General features: G+C 53.9%; 1 protein-coding gene across 1 annotated transcript in view; it reads right to left on the bottom strand.

Moving 5' to 3' along the window:
- Positions 1 to 713: 713 nt before the first annotated feature.
- Positions 714 to 18,424, bottom strand: part of Kmt2b (lysine methyltransferase 2B) — a 21,438-nt gene continuing 3,727 nt past the window's right edge. Inside the window, exons 6-40 of the mRNA XM_008828078.1 lie at positions 17,252 to 18,423; positions 16,935 to 17,048; positions 16,677 to 16,827; positions 16,170 to 16,449; positions 15,937 to 15,992; positions 15,414 to 15,692; positions 15,002 to 15,096; positions 14,621 to 14,719; positions 14,374 to 14,487; positions 14,074 to 14,220; positions 13,894 to 13,989; positions 13,384 to 13,501; positions 12,762 to 12,875; positions 12,402 to 12,586; positions 12,238 to 12,327; positions 12,034 to 12,138; positions 11,838 to 11,911; positions 11,144 to 11,259; positions 10,961 to 11,052; positions 10,731 to 10,868; positions 9,709 to 9,867; positions 9,419 to 9,539; positions 9,265 to 9,343; positions 9,006 to 9,166; positions 7,752 to 7,976; positions 6,374 to 7,670; positions 6,202 to 6,291; positions 6,015 to 6,121; positions 2,561 to 2,698; positions 2,408 to 2,482; positions 2,136 to 2,313; positions 1,810 to 1,917; positions 1,624 to 1,707; positions 1,380 to 1,509; positions 714 to 1,297 (exon numbers count right to left, since the gene is read on the bottom strand). Of these exons, the coding sequence (XP_008826300.1) occupies positions 1,022 to 1,297; positions 1,380 to 1,509; positions 1,624 to 1,707; positions 1,810 to 1,917; positions 2,136 to 2,313; positions 2,408 to 2,482; positions 2,561 to 2,698; positions 6,015 to 6,121; positions 6,202 to 6,291; positions 6,374 to 7,670; positions 7,752 to 7,976; positions 9,006 to 9,166; positions 9,265 to 9,343; positions 9,419 to 9,539; positions 9,709 to 9,867; positions 10,731 to 10,868; positions 10,961 to 11,052; positions 11,144 to 11,259; positions 11,838 to 11,911; positions 12,034 to 12,138; positions 12,238 to 12,327; positions 12,402 to 12,586; positions 12,762 to 12,875; positions 13,384 to 13,501; positions 13,894 to 13,989; positions 14,074 to 14,220; positions 14,374 to 14,487; positions 14,621 to 14,719; positions 15,002 to 15,096; positions 15,414 to 15,692; positions 15,937 to 15,992; positions 16,170 to 16,449; positions 16,677 to 16,827; positions 16,935 to 17,048; positions 17,252 to 18,423 (6,863 nt within the window). The 3' untranslated portion in view covers positions 714 to 1,021. The remainder of the gene's footprint in view (positions 1,298 to 1,379; positions 1,510 to 1,623; positions 1,708 to 1,809; positions 1,918 to 2,135; positions 2,314 to 2,407; positions 2,483 to 2,560; positions 2,699 to 6,014; positions 6,122 to 6,201; positions 6,292 to 6,373; positions 7,671 to 7,751; positions 7,977 to 9,005; positions 9,167 to 9,264; positions 9,344 to 9,418; positions 9,540 to 9,708; positions 9,868 to 10,730; positions 10,869 to 10,960; positions 11,053 to 11,143; positions 11,260 to 11,837; positions 11,912 to 12,033; positions 12,139 to 12,237; positions 12,328 to 12,401; positions 12,587 to 12,761; positions 12,876 to 13,383; positions 13,502 to 13,893; positions 13,990 to 14,073; positions 14,221 to 14,373; positions 14,488 to 14,620; positions 14,720 to 15,001; positions 15,097 to 15,413; positions 15,693 to 15,936; positions 15,993 to 16,169; positions 16,450 to 16,676; positions 16,828 to 16,934; positions 17,049 to 17,251; position 18,424) is intronic.

The following is an 18,424-nucleotide window of genomic DNA, read 5'->3' as shown; positions in this document are numbered from 1 at the left end:
CAGGAAGGTATAAACTGTAGAGCACTTGCTCTGAAGCCTCCACAAACCCCATCCCTGAGACAGAATCACATGTAACCCAGGCTGGCCTTGAATACCCTGTGTAGCTGAATGTGACTTTGTGCTCCTGATCCTCCTGCCTCCACCTCCCAAGTGCTTGGATCTCAAGTGCACATGCCCTTGCTGGTTTATGTGGATCAAACCCAGGGGCTCCTGCATGCTAGGCAAGCACTCTACTAACTGAGCTATATCTCCAGCCCCTCCCCACTTTAACAATTTACTTCTATTTTGGACTGGTGGCCTCACCAACCACCATGGCTTTCTTGGTAAGGGTGGATGTAGGGCATGGAAAAGTGGGAGCTCCTACCTGGCCCCCCAGCACCAAACATGAGAAGACCTGGGCAGGCATGCTGTGGTACTTGGCATGCCTATGTGTGTGTGCATAAAAACTTAAATGGGGTTGGTGTGGTAGCACATGCTTTAATCCCAGCACTGCTGAAGCAGAAGCCAATGGATCTTTGTTTCAAAAAACAAAAACAAAGCCGGGCATGGTGGTGCACGCCTTTAATCCCAGCACTCGGGAGGCAGAGGCAGGCAGATCTCTGTGAGTTTGAGGCCAGCCTGGTCCACATAGTGAGTTCCAGGACAGCTGGGGCTACAGGGAGACCCTGTCTCAAAAAGACCAAAATAAACCCAAAACAAATGGGAAGACCATCTCTCCAAACATTGACAGACTTTATTGTGGGGGGATTCCCACCTGGAACCCCACCCTCTTAAATAAAAAAGTGCATAGAAAAGAAGGGATTTAGAAACTTTTATACAATATCTACATCCTGGGTCCCCGGGACAGGAAGGGGGCAATTGCTGGATGGGCTGGAGGGGTGGAGGCAGGGCCCTTGCCCCACTACATGCCCACATCCACCATGAACAGGAGGGTGGGAGTGAGACACTTTGAGAGACTAGGGAGTCACAGGCCAGGGTGAGATGGTGGTGGGCATATGAGGAGTCTGGGGCAGCCACGGCCTCAGTTAAGGAAGCGACGGCAGCGCTTGGCGCCACAGTTGCAGGGCAGCTTGTTGCTGGCATCCTCGATGGGAAATTTGTAGTCATAGGTGAGCTCCTCACCTCGCAGGATGCGCCGAAGGGCAAAGATGACAATGTGTTTCTGGCCTTCCACGTGGATGACACGAGAGAAGCAGTTGGGCTCACATGAGTGGTTGATGAAGCGGGCAGCATTGCCGTGCATCGTGGCATCCACCACATCAAAGTCATCCATGCGGAACATGTAGCACCCAATACCCTACAGTGATGGAGTGGAAGAGTCAGGTTTCTGCTCCCGCTGGCAGACCTGATCCATGCACCTCATACCTTGTGGCGCTCACCTTTCCATCATAGAATTTCTCCCGCTTGTCAGTCAGCACAGAGCGAATGACAATGCCAGAGTATTCAATGACCATCTCACCAGCATCGATGTTACGTTTACAGAACAGGCCTCGCCCATGGATGGCTGATCTGCGGGGCAAAATAGACCAAGGGGAACTCAGAGGACAGGAGGACAGCGCAGGCTGCTCCCCACCCATGGCACCTGTCCATCCACCCAAGGGGCACCCCCCCAAACCCACTAACCTGTAGACACCCACAGCCTCTTTGGATGTCTTTTTGAGGTGGCGAAAGCGCATGGCCATGGGCAGCTCCAGACTGGTGGCACGTCTGGTAGGGGACAGCAATGTCACAAAGGCTGGTATCCAGGACTGGTCACCCTCTTTAGGACCCTTTCAGATCAGATCCAGCACCCCACTCTGCTCTCCATACCTGGTAGACCTAAGCTGTACCTCATCCTCTTCTTCATCACAGGTGGCCCCCTCAGGAAGCACCCGGTGCTGGGAGGCCAGGAAGTTGAACATGTCAAAGGTACACTTCCTACAGGTGGGAAGAAGGCAGGAGGCTCACAGCCCTTCCTTCAAAGAGATGCTGCCTACCTATTCTTTGACCTGGGCCCATTTTTGGCACAGCAAAATGGGAAATGGGTGGGGTCCACTTCTGATGTGAACTCTACGATAACTCTTTAAGAGTTTCCCAGTGCCTCAGTTTCAATCTTCCTAGACTTCATTCCCCCCAAGGGCTCCCCAACTTCTCACCGGAGATAGACCTCAGCACGGGCAGCCCCATGGGGATTCAGAGGCGGCTCTTCCTGGCCCTCTCCCTGCTGGTGGTAGCGGAACTTATAGTGTTGGCAGCGCTGGGCCCCAGGCAGCTGCTCTGCCAGGAAAATGACAGCATCGTGGTGGATGCCCAGGAGCCTGGCCCCACTCATTCCTGAGAGGAGATGAGAACACAGCAATCATGTGGAGGGCCCACCTCATCTTTGGAGATCACCTCAGCCCCCAGCATTTCTGAGGATACCCCTTACCACTAAAGGAGAGATGCCTGAGCCGTGCATGCCCTCGGGCCTCTTGCACTTTCTCAATCAGAGTTCTCCAGGCCCCTGGAATGAAGTGAGGCCAGAGCTGTCAGGATAGGGTCTAAACACTTTCCCTCCCTGCCACTGTTACATCCAACTCACCCTCCAAGCTCTCAGCCTCCACACTGAAGCCATCCTCACTGCTGATCTCAAAGCGTAAGTGTGGGCCAGCTCGTTTTGGAGCCTGGTTTTCTTTGTCCTCTGGGGATGGGGGCTCCTCCTCAGAGCTCGAGGCCTCACCTGGTTCCAAGGGGCAGGTAAAAGTAGGAAAGGATCATCTTCCTAGACTCAAAGGCCATTGCCCCCTAGTCCTAGCAGATACCATTCTTCTCCTTCCCCAGGCGCAAGCAGATATACGGGGGACAAATGGCCTCCTCCCACGCCAATTGCTTAGGGAGTCCTATGGCATGGATATGGATATTCTAAGGGGCCTGCAGCAACTTTTCTGCAGGACTTTTCATGCACAGAATAGCTGCACAGAGGCTGGCCTCTGCAGGCTACACCAAACTCAGCCTACCATGCATACCCATCTACTCATCATTATTCTGTTTTTCATACAGATTACAGGTACCGGGGAATTACAGTAAGTACAAATCATATGCAGTATTTTCTTTTTTTGCATTAGGGATTGAACCCGGGGCCTTGCATGTGCTAGGTAAATGTTCTACTACTGATTTACACTCCCAGCCCCAACACAGGGTAATTTTCTAGGTATTAAAATGTATAGTCTCAGATACATTTAAGTAAACTCTATAGTATAAGCTATTTAAGGAACTTCTTGGGGCTATTTACTTATTAGTCAATTTTATTCAAATAAGATTTCACCATGTTGCCCAGGTTAGCCCTGAACTCCTGCCTCAGCCTCCAAAGTGGCTGGGGATTTTAAGTCTGCGTCATCTTCAGGGTTCATAGATTTAAAAATATTTATTTATAGCTGGGCGTGGTGGCACACGCCTTTAATCCCAGCACTCAGAAGGCAGGCGGATCTCTGTGAGTTCAAGGCCAGCCTGGTCTACATAGTGAGTTCCAAGACAGCTGGGGCTACAGGGAGACCCTGTCTCAAAAAGACAAAAAAAAAAAAATATTATTTTTATTTTTATGTATATATGTCATGCAATGCCCTCGAAGATCAGAAGAGGCTGTCAGATCCCCTGGAACTGGAGTTACAGTTGTTAGCTGCCATGTGGGTGCTGGGAACCAAACCTGGGTCCTCTGCAAGAACAGCCAGTGCTCTTAACTGCTGAGCCATCTCTCCAGCCCAGGGTTCATAGATTTTAAAGATAAAGCAGACAGAATTCCTGATGTAGCAGATGTGCATGTGACAGAGTAATGGTCAAGGGCAACCCTGATGTTTGGGTCTTGAGGAAAGGTAAGAGTGCCATCAGCTGTCATGAGGATAAGGAAGGAACACTTTGGGGTGAAGTCAAGGACTGTTTGGGACAGACTGACTTTGAGCTCTCTAGAGATTCTCCCCTTGCAACTTGCCAGTGGAAATGGCAAGGAAACAGCAGAAAGCAGGAGCCCGAGTCCAGGGAATAGGCTGGGCTGTTGAGAGCAACATGGTGGCTATCAGAATGCAGACAGGACTATCCGCCTTGAAGGAAGAAGAGAGCAGGTGGGAGGATCCAGACAGAACACAAGGCCAAGGCCTTGGGACACACAAACTGAAGGTTGGGACAAAGAGGCATGACCCTCTAAAGGTTAAGAGGAGAATGTGGGGTCCTGGATGCCACAGAAGGAAGTGCTTTAAGGACTGTGGGGATTAGACAGCAAAATGCTGTTGTGGGCACCCACAGTGCATACCCTGAAGCTGACCACTGTATCCACGGCAAGGGTGGGACACAAAGTACAAGTGAAACATGAATTAGAAGGGCAGGACCCACATGGTCAGTCTCTTGCCACAGCATTTCTCTGGGTCAGCCTGCCCACACACCCTCCCTAGCCCTAGCAAGACTAAACCTGACCCTTGCTGCAGGACCTGGATCATCCCCAGGCTGCAGGGCCCACCACAAACAAACTCTTCCACCTCTTCTCTTCCTGGTCTCCCCTTCACTTGACCCCTGAACATACAGGGTTGACCGAAGAGCCCTTTCCCAGTTTTCCTTCTCACACTGCTCATCTAACTTGCAGGGCACCTAACACTGCAGAACCTACATGTCTGGGTCCCTAAGGGCAGGAACCTGCCTATCATGGCCACACCTTCTTATGACCTGTATGCCACCTCTCTGTTAAGCAGTCTTAGTTTACCTGGCTCTACTTTAGTGCTCCTGGCCCAGCTCTGTATATTGAGAAAATCCAAACACCTAGGTAGGGCTGAGCTGCTGCAAATCCCAAAGCAGGTTGCCTGCCACCAGTTCATTTGGCTGCCCTACTGACTGACCCCAGGAATCAAGAACATCACTTTCAGCCTCACCAAATTTGGCATCCAAAATCACTCAAACACCCCACCTGTGACCCTGCCTGACCTCCTTTCCTCCATCTCAGGAGTCACCTGCTCAAAGCAGACCACTGTGCTGTGCTATGCTATCTTTTCTATGCCCTTTCCCTCAACTACCACCCTCCCCCTCACCTTGGCTTTGCAGTCACAGTCCTCATAGCCTCAAGCTCCCTGACTTGCTGCCCCACCTCCTCCTGATCCTTAGCTCAACTTCTTGGCCAGCTGCCTAGGTGCCACTTTGGCTTCTCATCAACCACTATCTTAAACATCCTACCCACCCCATGCCACCTGCTCATGCACTCTGCCAGTCCTGGACCAGCAGGCCTGGCCTGGGGCTCACTGTGGCAGCTGAACTGCTGACCACTCCCTTTCTGGCCTCTGGAACACCACTCGCTTCTATCTTCCCACTGTTCCTGCCCCCACTGAGGTCCTAGGGGCTCCCTCCTCCCTGGGTGATCCCTACAACCTTTTGGTTTTACCAGGTAGTAATTCTCTGGGAGACCCTGACACTCCCCAACCCCCCAACTCCTGGGATCACTACACAAAGCCCTGCCATTCAAGCTTGTACATGGAGCTGAATGGGTTTCTTGTTTGTTATTTTGAGACAGGGCCTGGAACTAATTATGTAGACCTAGCTGGCATTGAACTCACAAGAGATCCGCCTGCCTCTGCCTCTCAAAGTGCTGGAATTAAGGCATGCACCATCACACTTGGCCTGAGCTGAAGTATTTTTTCTTAGAGTTTTGTCTTTTTGTTTTGAGTCAGGGCTTCACTATGGAGCCCAGACTGGTATTGAATTTGAGTCAATCCTGACTCAACCTGCACTAGAGTGCTGGGATTATAAGAAAGCATCACTAAACCTGTTTTTGAATGTCATTTCAGTTTTTGTCACAAGGCCGTGAGCTCCCCTAAGAATGGCTCAGTGACCCTAGCAACCTAACCGTGGGCTTATACCCAGTGGGTGTGCACTGGTTTTTATGTTTTCTGGTGTTGAGGGAGAGCTCAGGCACTCATCCCCTGGAGTACACTGTGCTTCTGACTGAACAAATTCTGGTTCTGTTGGTCACCCATTAGGCTAAGCACAGGAAGAAGCAGTGAGAGGAAAAGGCTGGTCTCTACCTGAATAGTGATGCCACTGGGACTCAAGCAGCAGGTCTGAGGGGCCATCAGCAGACCGGGGAGGACCTTCTGGAAGTGGCAGTAAAGGGTACCGGTCCTGGAAAGGCCTGCAAGGAGAGACCTGTCAGGAGGTTTCCCCTAGGCTAGGGGTCCCAGAGCCCCTGGGGAGGAGGACCTGGTCACTCACCCTGGGCTTTCCTCCCCAGGGGGTTCCCCAGGATTGTCCAGGTCCATCATACCACGTACTGTGGGTGTTTTCATGCGCACGCGACTAAACCTAGTGGAAGGAAGCATCAAGGGCTGAAATGCCTTCTGTCCACCTCCCCTGCTTGCTGCTCCAGCCTCAGACCCACACTTACCCACTGCCACTGATCCCTGGAATTTGAGGGGTATCCTCCAAGGACTCTCCATCTTCATCCAGCCGGGGGGCTTTGTTTGGGGGAGGAGCCGGAGAACGACCAGAGAAAGTGGACACTCTCTTGACACGGATGGCCTGGCGAGGTGGGCTGGGTGGCCCACTGCTGAACACCAGAGTGAGTGGGGGCGGAGGTGGAGGTGGGGCAGGGCGAACCACTCCTACCCCTACCACTGGCAATACACTGAGCAGGGGTCCTGGGGGCAGAGTCCAGGAAGTGGGGGTTGTGGGAGGAATGATAGGGGGTAGAGGTGGCTGCTTTACTGGAGGTGGGACAGGATCACCTTCCCCAGCCATCTTCACAAATACTTGCCCCAACTTATTGACAAGGATGATCTTGGATGTAGCAGGCTTAGGGGGCTCAGGAGCAGGGCCCAGGCTCAACACCCGGACCCCTGGAGCCCCAGGGAGCCAGGCAAATGTCCGTGTGGGGTCAGCTGGGCTAGGGGGCAGGCCTTGGGAGGGCTGGCTGCCATTGGCCAAGGGAGGTGCTATAGGAAGTGACTCCTCTCTGGGACCAGCAGCTCCCTCCCCGGGACCCCCTAGGTTCTTCAACACAAAATCCACAATTTCTGAAGGCAGGTCTTCAGGAGGTCGGGCTCTGTCTCCTGCAGCACCGAGGACCCCACCTCGGCCCACAACTGGTCCTGAAGGAGGAGTCCCCTGTCCCCGGGGTTGCTGCACAGCCTCAGCCTCACTGTCGGTGCCATCATCCACTCCATCCAGCTGCTCAATTCGGGGTACTCCAGAGAGGGGACTTGGGGCCAGGGCAGGGCCAGACACCACCGTCACAGGGAAGTGGACGTAGTGGGTAGTAGGACTGGCCTCCTCCTCTGAGCTGTCTCCTGGGCCCCCCTGACTGTTCCCCACTGCCCCTGCAGCCACAATCTCTTCTTGGAAGGGTTCAGTCCCCAGCAGGCTGGCTGCAAAGTCCAGGTCAGCAGCACTCAGTCCTGACACCACCTCCATGTCTTCAAAGTCTGGGCCCAGGTCTTCAGGGGGTGGTAGAGGAGATGGGGCCAGGCCATGGGGAGCCAGCTCCCCTGAGGTAGGTGTGAGGGCTGTGACTGAGGTAGACAGGGGCACCCTGAGCTGAGGGGAAGTTCTGAGAGGAGAGGAGGCCCGCCGTGATGGTGGCGGTCTAGGGGTCAAGGGGCTAGGACGCCGGGAGCGCCTGGGGGGAGCTGGGAAGTCCGGGTCTCCCACTGTAGGGATGTGGTGCGTCAGAGAAGATGGACTTCCTATGAGAGAAAGGGTCAGTATCAGCCAGCAGCTCCACCTTCCCCAGCTCTGCCCACTCTAGGACATTCCCATGTACTTACCGGGGGAGGGCAGGGGGCCAAAGGAGACACCCCCTAAGGGCCTCCGAGATGGCGAGTAGTTGGGCACTTTGATTCGAGCCCCTGAAAAGGAGCGGGGAGTAAGAGGAGGAGCACTGCTTGAATCTGGCCGAAGCAGGGGTTCCAGATTCTGAATGGGCGAGTAGTTTTCAGGAGCTCCAGGGATCAGAGAATTTGTATCTGGCAGGTCCTCATGATTAAGGGGCTCTGAAGAGGTAAGAGAATTATCAAGGAAGGTTGGGGGGTTGGGGGGGTCCTGTGCCAAAAACTCCTGCCATAAGTCCTTCCAACTCAATTGTGCCCTCTAGAGCCCAGACACACACTAATGTCCAACCATCACCTGAGCCCCAGACCATTTATGGCTATCTGAAAATGTTCCACATAGCCCTGGGTCAGTTCTTCCTGAACTCTTCCACCCACCCTTGGCTGTCTCTCTACTCCCTTGCTGCCCACTTCTCTTCTGTGGCAAGCCCCAAGTGCCCTGAGCTGCCAGCAAGGCCCTATGTCTAGCATAGCCAGCCTTATCACTTTTGTTATTGGTCCTGTGCACTCCTGCTCCATCAAACATATCTGTTGAGGCTCCAGACTCTCCTTTACCTAACCCCACCCAGGCTTTGCAAGCTCATCTTTTCCTCCCCCTCTCAATATTCTTAGTCTCTAGTCAGGAAGGATGCATTCTCCTTCCCTCTCTTCCATATGGAAAAAAAAGCTATTACCATAAACATCTCTTCCTCACCCTAAGTGGCCCATGATGTCCTCTCTCTTTACTGACCTCCAAGCCCATTCTCTGCTAAGTGGCATCTGGCTCTCAGCTCTGTCCCTCCGTATGGTGTGGTAAGATGCAGCCAGAGAAGTGACCAGATCTAGACCCTAATCTTGGCTCTACTATTGTTACTGTAGAGACACTCCACCCTCCTTGAACATGACCTTAAGATGGTCAATAAAACACTACAGGAGGACACAGCTCTCAGGAAGTCAGCTGTGAACACTCTTGTTCCCTATGGATGTCCACCACTGTACTTAAGCTCATAGCCTTGTGCTCTCCCTTCCCTTTTTGAGAAGGTTCAGCACCTGGGGTATACAACAAGGCCACTAAGCTACCTGCCTCAGTCATTACAAGGAAAAGAATAGCAGCATCCTAGAGTTTATCAAGGCAGGAACGGTATGGGGGTAGCTGAGTTAGAGTTTGGGGAGGGCGGCATTTGGGAAGGCAATGGGACAGTACCAAAGTGCTACCTGAAGAATGGGTGGGGCTATGCACAATGGTCTGGTTCTCCTCTGCAGCCTCCAGGTGAACCGGCTCCTCCCTTGGTCCCCACGGACGATACTCTAGAATTCGGCACCGATACCAGCAGCGCCTCCGAGCATCTACTGTGCTCCAGTATAGACGGGAGCACCTGGCAAGCAGACACGTAGAACAAAGGGGTTAGGACAACCTGAAAAACAACATCCAGCCCTGGAGTCTCCTACCCCTCATCAGCCCTGGAATGCTTACTGATAGCCAATGGGGAAGAGCCGACCCTCACAGTCTGAGAGATCAGACAGGGTGCCCAGGGAGTCGATTCTGATTGAGCCTGTAGTACAAAGGAGAAGTGAGGTGTGGTAGTCAGGTGAGGTTAGAACAGCAGGCAAAAGGGCAAGTGGCTTACCTATTAGTACATTGATGACATCAGGTTCAAGCCCAGTCAAGAACTTTCGCTTGAAGTTGATACCCTCAAAGTCCACATAGACTCGGCGGAGAACATCAAAACCATCAGGGGTCACAATCTCCTGGGAAGCAGGAGGCAAATGGGGTTGCTGGATTGGCAGAGGGCAGGGGAAAGTGAGGGAAAAGCTCTGCAGGTAAGGACTTATTAGTCAGGGGCTTGGCCTACAGGACCACAGGGGAACCTATAAGACAAAGAGAACGGGCAGCTGTGCCCCTAGCATCCTGGCCCACCTTGCCATCTAGGAGGTCTGTGTGTTTCTGGCAGAAAACCTTCTTGTCATCCTGGAAGATGCAGTAGCTGGCCCGGGCACACATGAAGTGGAAGTTGCTGAGGCACGAGGACAGGCAGCAGCCCACTGTGGCTCCGGGCTTCAAGCAGAGCTCACAGCGCTATGGGAGGAAGGGGAGGCTGAGGTGAAAAGTGTGGGGACAGTGGCTACAGTCTGATGTTACTGATATATAAGACTGGCCTAGCACCCCACACAGCCAAAGCTCTACCTACTAGCTATGCCCAGGGCCAGGTGCACACCTAAACTATCCCAGAGTTGTGAAGTAGAGTCTGGAGAAAGCAACAGCTTACTGGCTGGCAACTGCCATTTCCCAACCATTCTTACGGGAAGCCTGCTTTATTCTAGTTAGTCATTGTTGTCCAGCTCCTGTGAGGGAGCATGGGGTGCTCTGCAGGACCCAGCCCAGGCCCACAGTGAGGGAGGATTCTGACCCCGATTTCATTGGGGTGAGGAGACCACATAAAGAGGGAGAGGGCATTGTATAGAAGGTGTCCTAGAAAGGTGCAATTGGCAAGATATCTCACTTTCCATTTTCCGAGATTCAAGCCCAGATCATAACCAAAGAAAAAGTGTTATCAATCACCATAATGCTAGAGTATTAGGACGACCAAAAAGGGTACCTGGGGAACCAGGCACGATGGCACACACCTAAAATCCAAGCACTTCAGAGGGAGAGACAGGAGGATCAAGAGTTTGAAGCAAGACTGGGCTATGAGCTCCAGGCCAGCCAGGGGTTACAAAATGAGACCTTGTCTCCAAGAAAAAGAAAATGCTCAGAGACAGAACACTTGCCTAGTATGCCTCAGGCCCTAGGTTCAAGTCACTGCACCACAAGATGAAGGTTACTTAGGACCAGCAGTGGAAGGACATGTCCCAGACACTGTGAAATAAGAGCTGTCTCCACACTGCAGGGGATACTAACCTGGGACCAAGGCAGCCCCCTCTCCAGGCCCATGCCCTTACCATCTGTCTCCCTCGTGCTACAGCAGCATGAACATTCTTGAGGGAGCCATCATTCTCCTCAAACACTTCAGCGGACCAAATGGCACAATTGACATGTGTCCACTCATTCTGCCCAATGTACAGGAGCCGCCCTGCCTCCTGGGGGCAGAAGAGTAAGTAGTGGGGGTTTGCAGGGGGATGATTCCAAGAACCAGGCCCCACAACCTAGACCTTCACACAGCGGCCCTTACCTTGGAGTCAGCATCCCCATATTTGAGACAGAGTGCACACTGGCGGGGATCATCCAGGTGTGAGAAAGCAGCTGGATCCTTGCTCTGGACAACTGCAAAGGGTTTGGGAAGGGAAATCTAGAAATCAGACCTGGAGAGTGCCCCACCAATCATGTTCCAGCTCCCACTTCCCAGTCACAATACCTGCTGAGGGATCTCCTGGAGGCTGTCCAGATTCTGGGGTCTCTGATTCCTGCTGTCTCCACTGAGCATAGACATGGTCCAGAGATGGGGGCAACACCGCATTGGGGAGGACTCCGCTGTGGACAAGCAGAGTTGGCATCTGATGTGCTCAACAAAGGCAAATGAACTGCAGCCTACCCACCATTACCAGTCTTAACATGCTGTGACACCCTTCTTAGACCTCTTTCCACGTGAATTTTCTTAGTCCCCCAGATAAGTCAGGCACTTTTAGCATATGATGCACTGTTCCCCATGTTCTTGGAACAGTCTCCTTCCACCTGTCAGCTCAGACGTCATCTCTTCCAGGAAGCTTTCTTTGATCCTTAAACTGTAACAGGTGCTTGGCCTAGGCTCCTACAGCTTCCTGGGCTTCCACATCACCATCCTGACTACCTGGCCCATCAGTGCCTACCCAGCCCAGCCCCCCCACCCCCGCAGATGCCTTTAAGAAAGCAGAAACAAAGTGAGCGCCAACTACACACCTGCACCTCTGCTAGTCTAGAAGAACAGGGGAGGCTCACCCAGGTTCCACCACCCTTATCTCCAGTCTTGATCTGAACCCTACTCCTCAGCCTAGCCTGATCCCTGGAATCCCAGATACCCTTGTCTTTGCCCTCACTTGTTGGTCCCCCTTCTGCTACCCAGTCTTGCTCACTTTGGTAGCCGGGTACTTCGTCGCCAGTACTTGGGGTCGCGGGCATCGAACCAGCCGAATGCAGACTCTAGCAGCTGGAAAGCAGGGTAACAGAATAAGAACTGGTCTCCCATAGGAGTTGGTGGGGCAGGATCTGAAGGATACATTTTTCTGCCCCATCCCCCAATCACCCTACAGGCAATGCACCAGCATGTACCTTCAATAGGAGTCCCTTCATCTGACCTCCAGCCCGGCGCTCTGGGGTCTCTCCTTCTTCTGAGTGCCTCATCAGGATGCCTACCATGTCTTCCATGAAACTGTGCTGTACAAGAGTTTCTCAGGGTCTGAGACTGCCCCAAAGCCCCGCTATGCCCTCTCTTCTTGGCATCCACCTGCTCCTTCCTCCCCATGTCCCACTCACCACAGATTTGTAGTGGCCTTCCTCAAAGCGCTGACCCACAGCTTGCAAATCACAGGGTCCTGGGTGTAGCTGTTTCCCATCCTGCCCACACTGCAAATGGGGGAAGTCAGCAGGGCTGGGGCTGAGCCTGGCCCCACCCATCCTGCCTCCTGGGCCCTCCAGACCTGGGTGCACAGTAGCAGTGGGCCCGCAGCCTTGGAGCTCAGCAGGCCCTGGAGCACCTGGCGCAGGCCCCCCTGTAGGGCCCCACTTAGGGCCTCTCGCCAGCGGGGTTGTGTCGCCCCAGCACACGGACCACATGTGTACAGCACTGAGTCTGGCAGCCCAGAAAGGATCTCGTAGTCTTCATCTGCAACAGTTGGGTAAGAAAGGAGACAGTTGGGTAAGAATGGATTGGAAAGATTTAAGGGCTCCCAGGAGCCCCTAGGCCAAGGATGTTGGTCCACCTTTAATTCCTAAGCATCTCTGGTGGGGGTAGTGTTCCCTCAGGGCTGAGTTTGTGCCCTAGGTCCTCTCCTTCTCACCTGAGAGTCCCTCACACTTGGCATGCACCCAGTGGTCACACTGTGCGCACTGCATCATCTTGCTTTCATAGTCGTTATCTTCATAGCAGCGTGTACAAATTGGGCAGTAGTTTCCTGGAAGGAAAAGGAAGGGGCAGAAGTCAGAGAGGCCAGGGTTAACTCCTGCCCCTATTACTGACCACATTTAAACAGCTGCATAAGCTACCTCCACTACACCCTTCAGTCTGAGGACAAAGCCTGCTCTCTCTGTAGTCCCAACACTGTCAACAAAAAACAGCTTTGCTAAATGTGTTGGCTGAACAGAGGAGGCAGGCCTAGGTTTTCAAGCTGCCCAGTGGAAACTTGGGGCTCACTGAAGGATCTTAGAGACTGAGAGTGCATTTCCAAATTCCTGACTCCCACAATTCTCAAGAGTGGTTCTATGTCCACTGTATGTATACTGGAAGACTTTAGTTGAAGGATACCTTGAATCAAAGGCAAAGTTCAGCTGCTTGAAGGTAGTAAGTCACTAGACTATCTTTCTTGACTTTTACAACTGGAAGTCTTGAGTGGGACTCTACAGTCAGGAACCTGGCCTGTTCCCCTTTAGCCCGCCAGGCCCTGTTCTCCTGCCAGGTCCCACCTTTCTCATAGAGCTCGGTGCACCTGGGGCAGAGGCTGTAATCTCCAGACCACTCGACATCCCAGTTCTTGCCTGGAGTTGCCCCACAGCTCTTACAGCGCACACAGGCTGAACAGATCTGAGGAAACAGGGTGATGTTAGAAGAAAGCTGGACATCAGGCTGAAGTACAAAGGGGACATGGGGAAGAAGGGCCTAGAGAAACAGCTGAAGAAGGACCAATACAAGAAATGTGTGGGTAAGATGAATGGAAAGAGGAAGAGATGCAGAAATGGACCTGAGCTCAAAGCAAAGTACCATGAGCTTGGGAATATTGAACCCATGAGCCCCTGAATCCGTAACATCAAATTCTGCATCTACAGCTTGACTATGTGTGTTTTCTGCAGAGGAAATGCCATTTATCACATTCTCAAAAGCAATCCCCAAGTCTTCCCATTCAAGCTTTGGCCCACATTAAGTCCAAGGATGGGATGACTGAATGCCAAAGTAAGAGATATGGGCACATCTCTCACCCAGTGGTGTCGTCTACGAGTAGCCCGGGTTGGGTAGCTGGGACCCAGGCAGGCTGGGTGGTAAGCATGGCGGCAACGTTCACACTCCAGAAGGTGCTGGGGGATGGTGGAAGAAAAAGTAATGTAAAATATACTGCATAAGGATACCCCCTCCTGCCCTAGGCTGGCCAGTGCCCACACCTTGGATCCTCGGCCTTTGCGTCCACAGACATGGCAAAATTTGCAGCGGCGGCAGCACCAGGTATCATGATGCTGTGGCAAGGGCCGCTCAGTCTCCTCCAAGCAGAATGGGTGGAAAGGGTCACAGCAGACTTGGCAGAAGACCAGCTGAGAGGAGCAAGGAAATGACAGATAGTGTGAGGCTGGAAAGTCAGAGGACAAGCCTGGCTGGGAGGGCCCGGGCAGTCAGGAAGGGCCGAGGCAGACCTTGGGGAGTTGGGGGAGGGGCTGTCTTGTGAAAAAAAGGCAAAGTGCACCAACCTCGTGGAGGCCTTTGCTAGCACATAGCAGGCACACCATCGGTGGTCCCCCTGGCACAGAAGTGAGCACACTAAGACCACCCATCAGCCAGACGTTCTCAAGGTCACAATCCTCCTGTGAGGATGGACACAGGATTGATTGGAAAGCAGCCAGAAACACAAGTCAGATCCATCCTGAATGCCCTGGCTATTCTGACTAATCAAGTTTCTTCCACTATAGGCTCTGCAACCTGCCCACAATGCTGTACCTTAAAATCTACTCGGACCCGGTGCACACCATCAGGGGACTTCTGTTTTCCAGTCCAGCCATTGGGAAAAGAGGCAAAGGGGCCAGGGGCTAAAGCATCCTAAGGAAGGAAATGGGGTGGTCAAAGCTGCTAGCTCCACTCCTCTGCAGACTCTTTTCCTCACTGCCCGTCCCCCCAGCCTGCCAGACCCTGCCTTTTGCCCAGATCCCACTTGGCTTTCCAGATAGGCAAGGCTTGCCTCATCCCTCAAGACCTGTCCTCTGGTGAGGACACACCACAACACTCAGGTGTGCCCATCACCCTGACTTGCCAGGTAGCTCCTGGAGAGCAGGAGCCATGCCTCACACAGGGCTTGGGGTTCTCGGAGCGGGCCGTGCTGACCTTGTCCAGGCGCCTTCGGGCCTTGAGCTGCAACACAGGCTGCAGGGTGGGTTTGCGGGGCCGGCTCTGCTCCTCAGGTTCTAGCATTGGCAGCTCTAGGCAGGACATAGAACAGTACAGTTCCTCCCTCCCTGCCATGCCCCTTACCCCTCTTCACCTACAATCCCTAAACAATACCTACATTTATCGGGGCTTTCCCTAACTAAGGCTCAAAAGGAAGACCCTTAGGCCTTGCTCAATTAGCTCAGTGGGGACCTCAAACACCAATTCTGCGTCCCCCTTGAATGACTTCCTCCTCTGCCTTCAACCACTCTTGAATAAACCGATGGCCTTAGATTCCACCCTCAGCACTGCCAAAAAGAGGCACAAGACTGACGACTGTTTGTCAGAGGAAGTATCAGAAGGTTCGCACCATGTTCTCTGGGGGTTCGACGTCTCGGAGCAGGAGGACCCCCGGGCTCTGAGTCGTCTGAGTCCTCGAAGACATCATAGGAGGGCCGCTGTTTGACGCAGCGTCGGGCTGACTTGCGCTGCAGTAGGAGGGAGTCCTGCTCCTCGGGCCCGGGGGTGGCTCCCACCTCCTCCCGGGGCCCCCCAGCTCCCGCCCCCCGGCGTGCGCCTGGAGGACCAGGGGAGGCCTCAGGAGATTCATCGGAATCCCAGGGCAACAGCGTCTTCACTATCGTCCGGCCTGTGGGGACAGGGGACTCAGTAGGATTTGAACTCAGCCAGGGACATGGGACACCAGGACAGAGGGAAGCCAGAAAGAAATGCAGCACAAGAGAAGGAATGCAGGAAAGATATGCAGGCATTTGGTGGAAAAGGACTAAAGTGCAGGCTGCAAAGGCAAAGGGGAGAGCAAAGAAAACACGGCTTCCTTCACACCACTAATCTACCTAAGGTTTTGTGAAGAAATGCTCTTCACATCTCATTACCTTTTTTTGCCAGCCGCTCCATCTTCCGAGCCTCTATTTTGTCACACTTCCGGTATCTGGGGAGGGGAGCAGCACGTCACCAGGGTAGGGGACTGGTGGTCTGGGGGAAGAGAGGAAACTCTCCACAAGGATGCCAATCCCACTGCTCTGGCTGGACAGAAGAGGGGCTGGGCCAGGAGGCTCAGGTAACTGACACCCCAGGAGGGAACAGAGGCCACACCCCAGCTACTTACACACAGCACTGCTTCTTGGTGTTGGGGCCCCCAAACTTGGGTTTGTCCAAGCAGTTGACACAAGACCCACAGTCCTGCACACGCAGGCAACCCCGACAATGCCCACAACGAGCCATTCTCATCTTCTTGCCGTGGTGGGAGGGCAGTGGGCGTCGGGGGGTGTGGGCCAGGGCCCCCGCAGTCCCTGCAGGCTCCAAGTCTCCCCCAGGCCCTGCAGATTCCACCTTTTCCCGCTGGGACCGGGATGGGACACTCTCAGTCTCAGATGCTGACGATGTATCTATTGCAGCAGATGGGAGTACAGATAGAGCCACAAAGCCACCTACCTCATGTCCCTAGTCCCCTTCCACTCCCAACACTGAACCAACCTCTTTGTCCAAGACCTCATAGCACTCCAAACCACTCACCCCCTACACCTAATCCTATCCCTTCACTCAGCTGTCCAGTGCTCTTGCTCATGCCCGGACTTGATTTGCTGTCAAGCCTCACCACTACATAGTCCCCTACCCTCTGTGGCAAGGTCTTGCCGGTCTCGGAGAGGAAGGGCACTGAGGCGGGGGACATCTTCAGGCACCATGGCCCGAGCCTGACCCAGAGCCACAGCAGCATGACGGCAAACATGTTTGATGCGAGGGCCTTGCACAGGGGACTCAGGGCCCTGGGAGAGGAAAAAACAAAACAAAATAAAACAGGAAACTGTGTAAGAAGTTGCTCCCTGTGGTCCTACGACCGCCTTCTTCAGAGGACCCCCTTCTCACTGCATACCGAAGCTCGCTCTCTCTTAGCTTCCACGGATTCATCTTCAGACTTGACAGAGCCTCTGTCTGGGGTCTGCTTGACCGTCCCTACAGACTCCTCCATTTGTATTGCAGGGCTTGGCTGGCAGGAGAATGAACAGAGTCAAGGGCTGCAATGTGAGGACATGTGGGAGCAGGGCAATAGCAAAGGGAAGGGATGGGACCAGGGAAGAAACAGGTGGTGGAGACAAAGGGAGAACTAGTCCTGAGGGTCCTGCTGGACAGTGTCTGGGGAGGCAGCTGCATGGACTGGCTGCAGGGGCCTGGCCAAAGCACCATGCTCACCGGCATTGAAGCTGCCACTTTCTGCTGCTGCTGCTGGTCAATCTTGAATAGCTGCACCTTAGCTCTCTTGAGAAGGCTGAACATTTTTTCTTCCACCCCAGACAGTGGCAGGGAACCCATGCTTGTAACACGGACCTTTTCCAGAGGTGGTGTGTGTTGTGATGATGGAGCTGGTTGCAGCTGTAACTGTGGCTGTACGTGTGGGTGTACTTGTGGCTGCTGTGGGGGTAGTGCCTGGGGCAGGAGCTGGGACTGCAAGGCCTGCAGGGGCTGCTGTAGCTGAGTCTGAAGCTGCTGCCCGCTGCTCAAAGATGGAGCTCCATGGGGGCATACCTCGACCTTAACGGGAGTGGTGACCACGGGGGCAAATCGAGGCAAGCTGAGGTGGTTGGTCCGCCCCACTGCCCGAGGCTCAGGCTCAGCTGGAGAGTCATCAGCAGGAGGAGGCTCTGGCTCAGGGGCTTCAGGAACCCCAAGAGGAGGAGGAGTAAGCACCGATTCATAGATCTTCAGGTGAGCTTCACTTGGGGTAAACTGAGGGGCCCGAAGGAGCAAGGGCCTCCGGGAGGGAGTGGCAGGGGCAGGTGGAGGGGATGAAGCTGGCGGAGATGAGGCTGGTGGAGGAGCAGGAGGAGGAGGTGGCAGCTCCCGGGTTAGTGAGGTCCAACGAAATGTGGGTTCCCTTAGAATGGAACGTCTCTTCTCAGGAAGTGGGACTGGGATAGATGGGGGGGTTGGGACGCGAGGTGGAGAGGGGACTGGCACTGCTTCCTGGGGAGCAAGTGGGGAGGTTGCAACGGGAGGTCGAAAAACAGGTGAGACCTCCACCTTTGGAGGTTTGGGAGGATCTTCATCCATAAATCGCCGGGGAGTCTTGATGACACGGGAGGAGCGGGCACTCACTACAGGCATAATAAATTGTCGGATATTCTTCAGGAAGGTAGTACTTTTGGGGGCCACAGTAGGGCTATCTTCCAGAGGGCCTCCTGTGGTGGTGCTGGCATTCGGAGTGGGAGAAAAGGTGCCCTCTGGCCCTGCCCGAGCAGCTTCCCGCTCTGCCCGCTGGCTGGGAGTCAGGGGGGGCCGGCCCCTCTTCCTGGAGCATGTCACTGGGACTATAGGAGGGGACTCTTCCTGCTTCTCTGGGGCTGGATGCGGGGGAGGGGATGCTGG

This window comes from Nannospalax galili, unplaced genomic scaffold (assembly GCF_000622305.1).
Source record: "Nannospalax galili isolate Female #2095 unplaced genomic scaffold, S.galili_v1.0 scaffold833, whole genome shotgun sequence".
Lineage (NCBI taxonomy): Eukaryota > Metazoa > Chordata > Mammalia > Rodentia > Spalacidae > Nannospalax > Nannospalax galili.
Note: the sequence above shows the minus strand (reverse complement) of the source record. Positions and strands in the feature narration are given on the sequence as shown.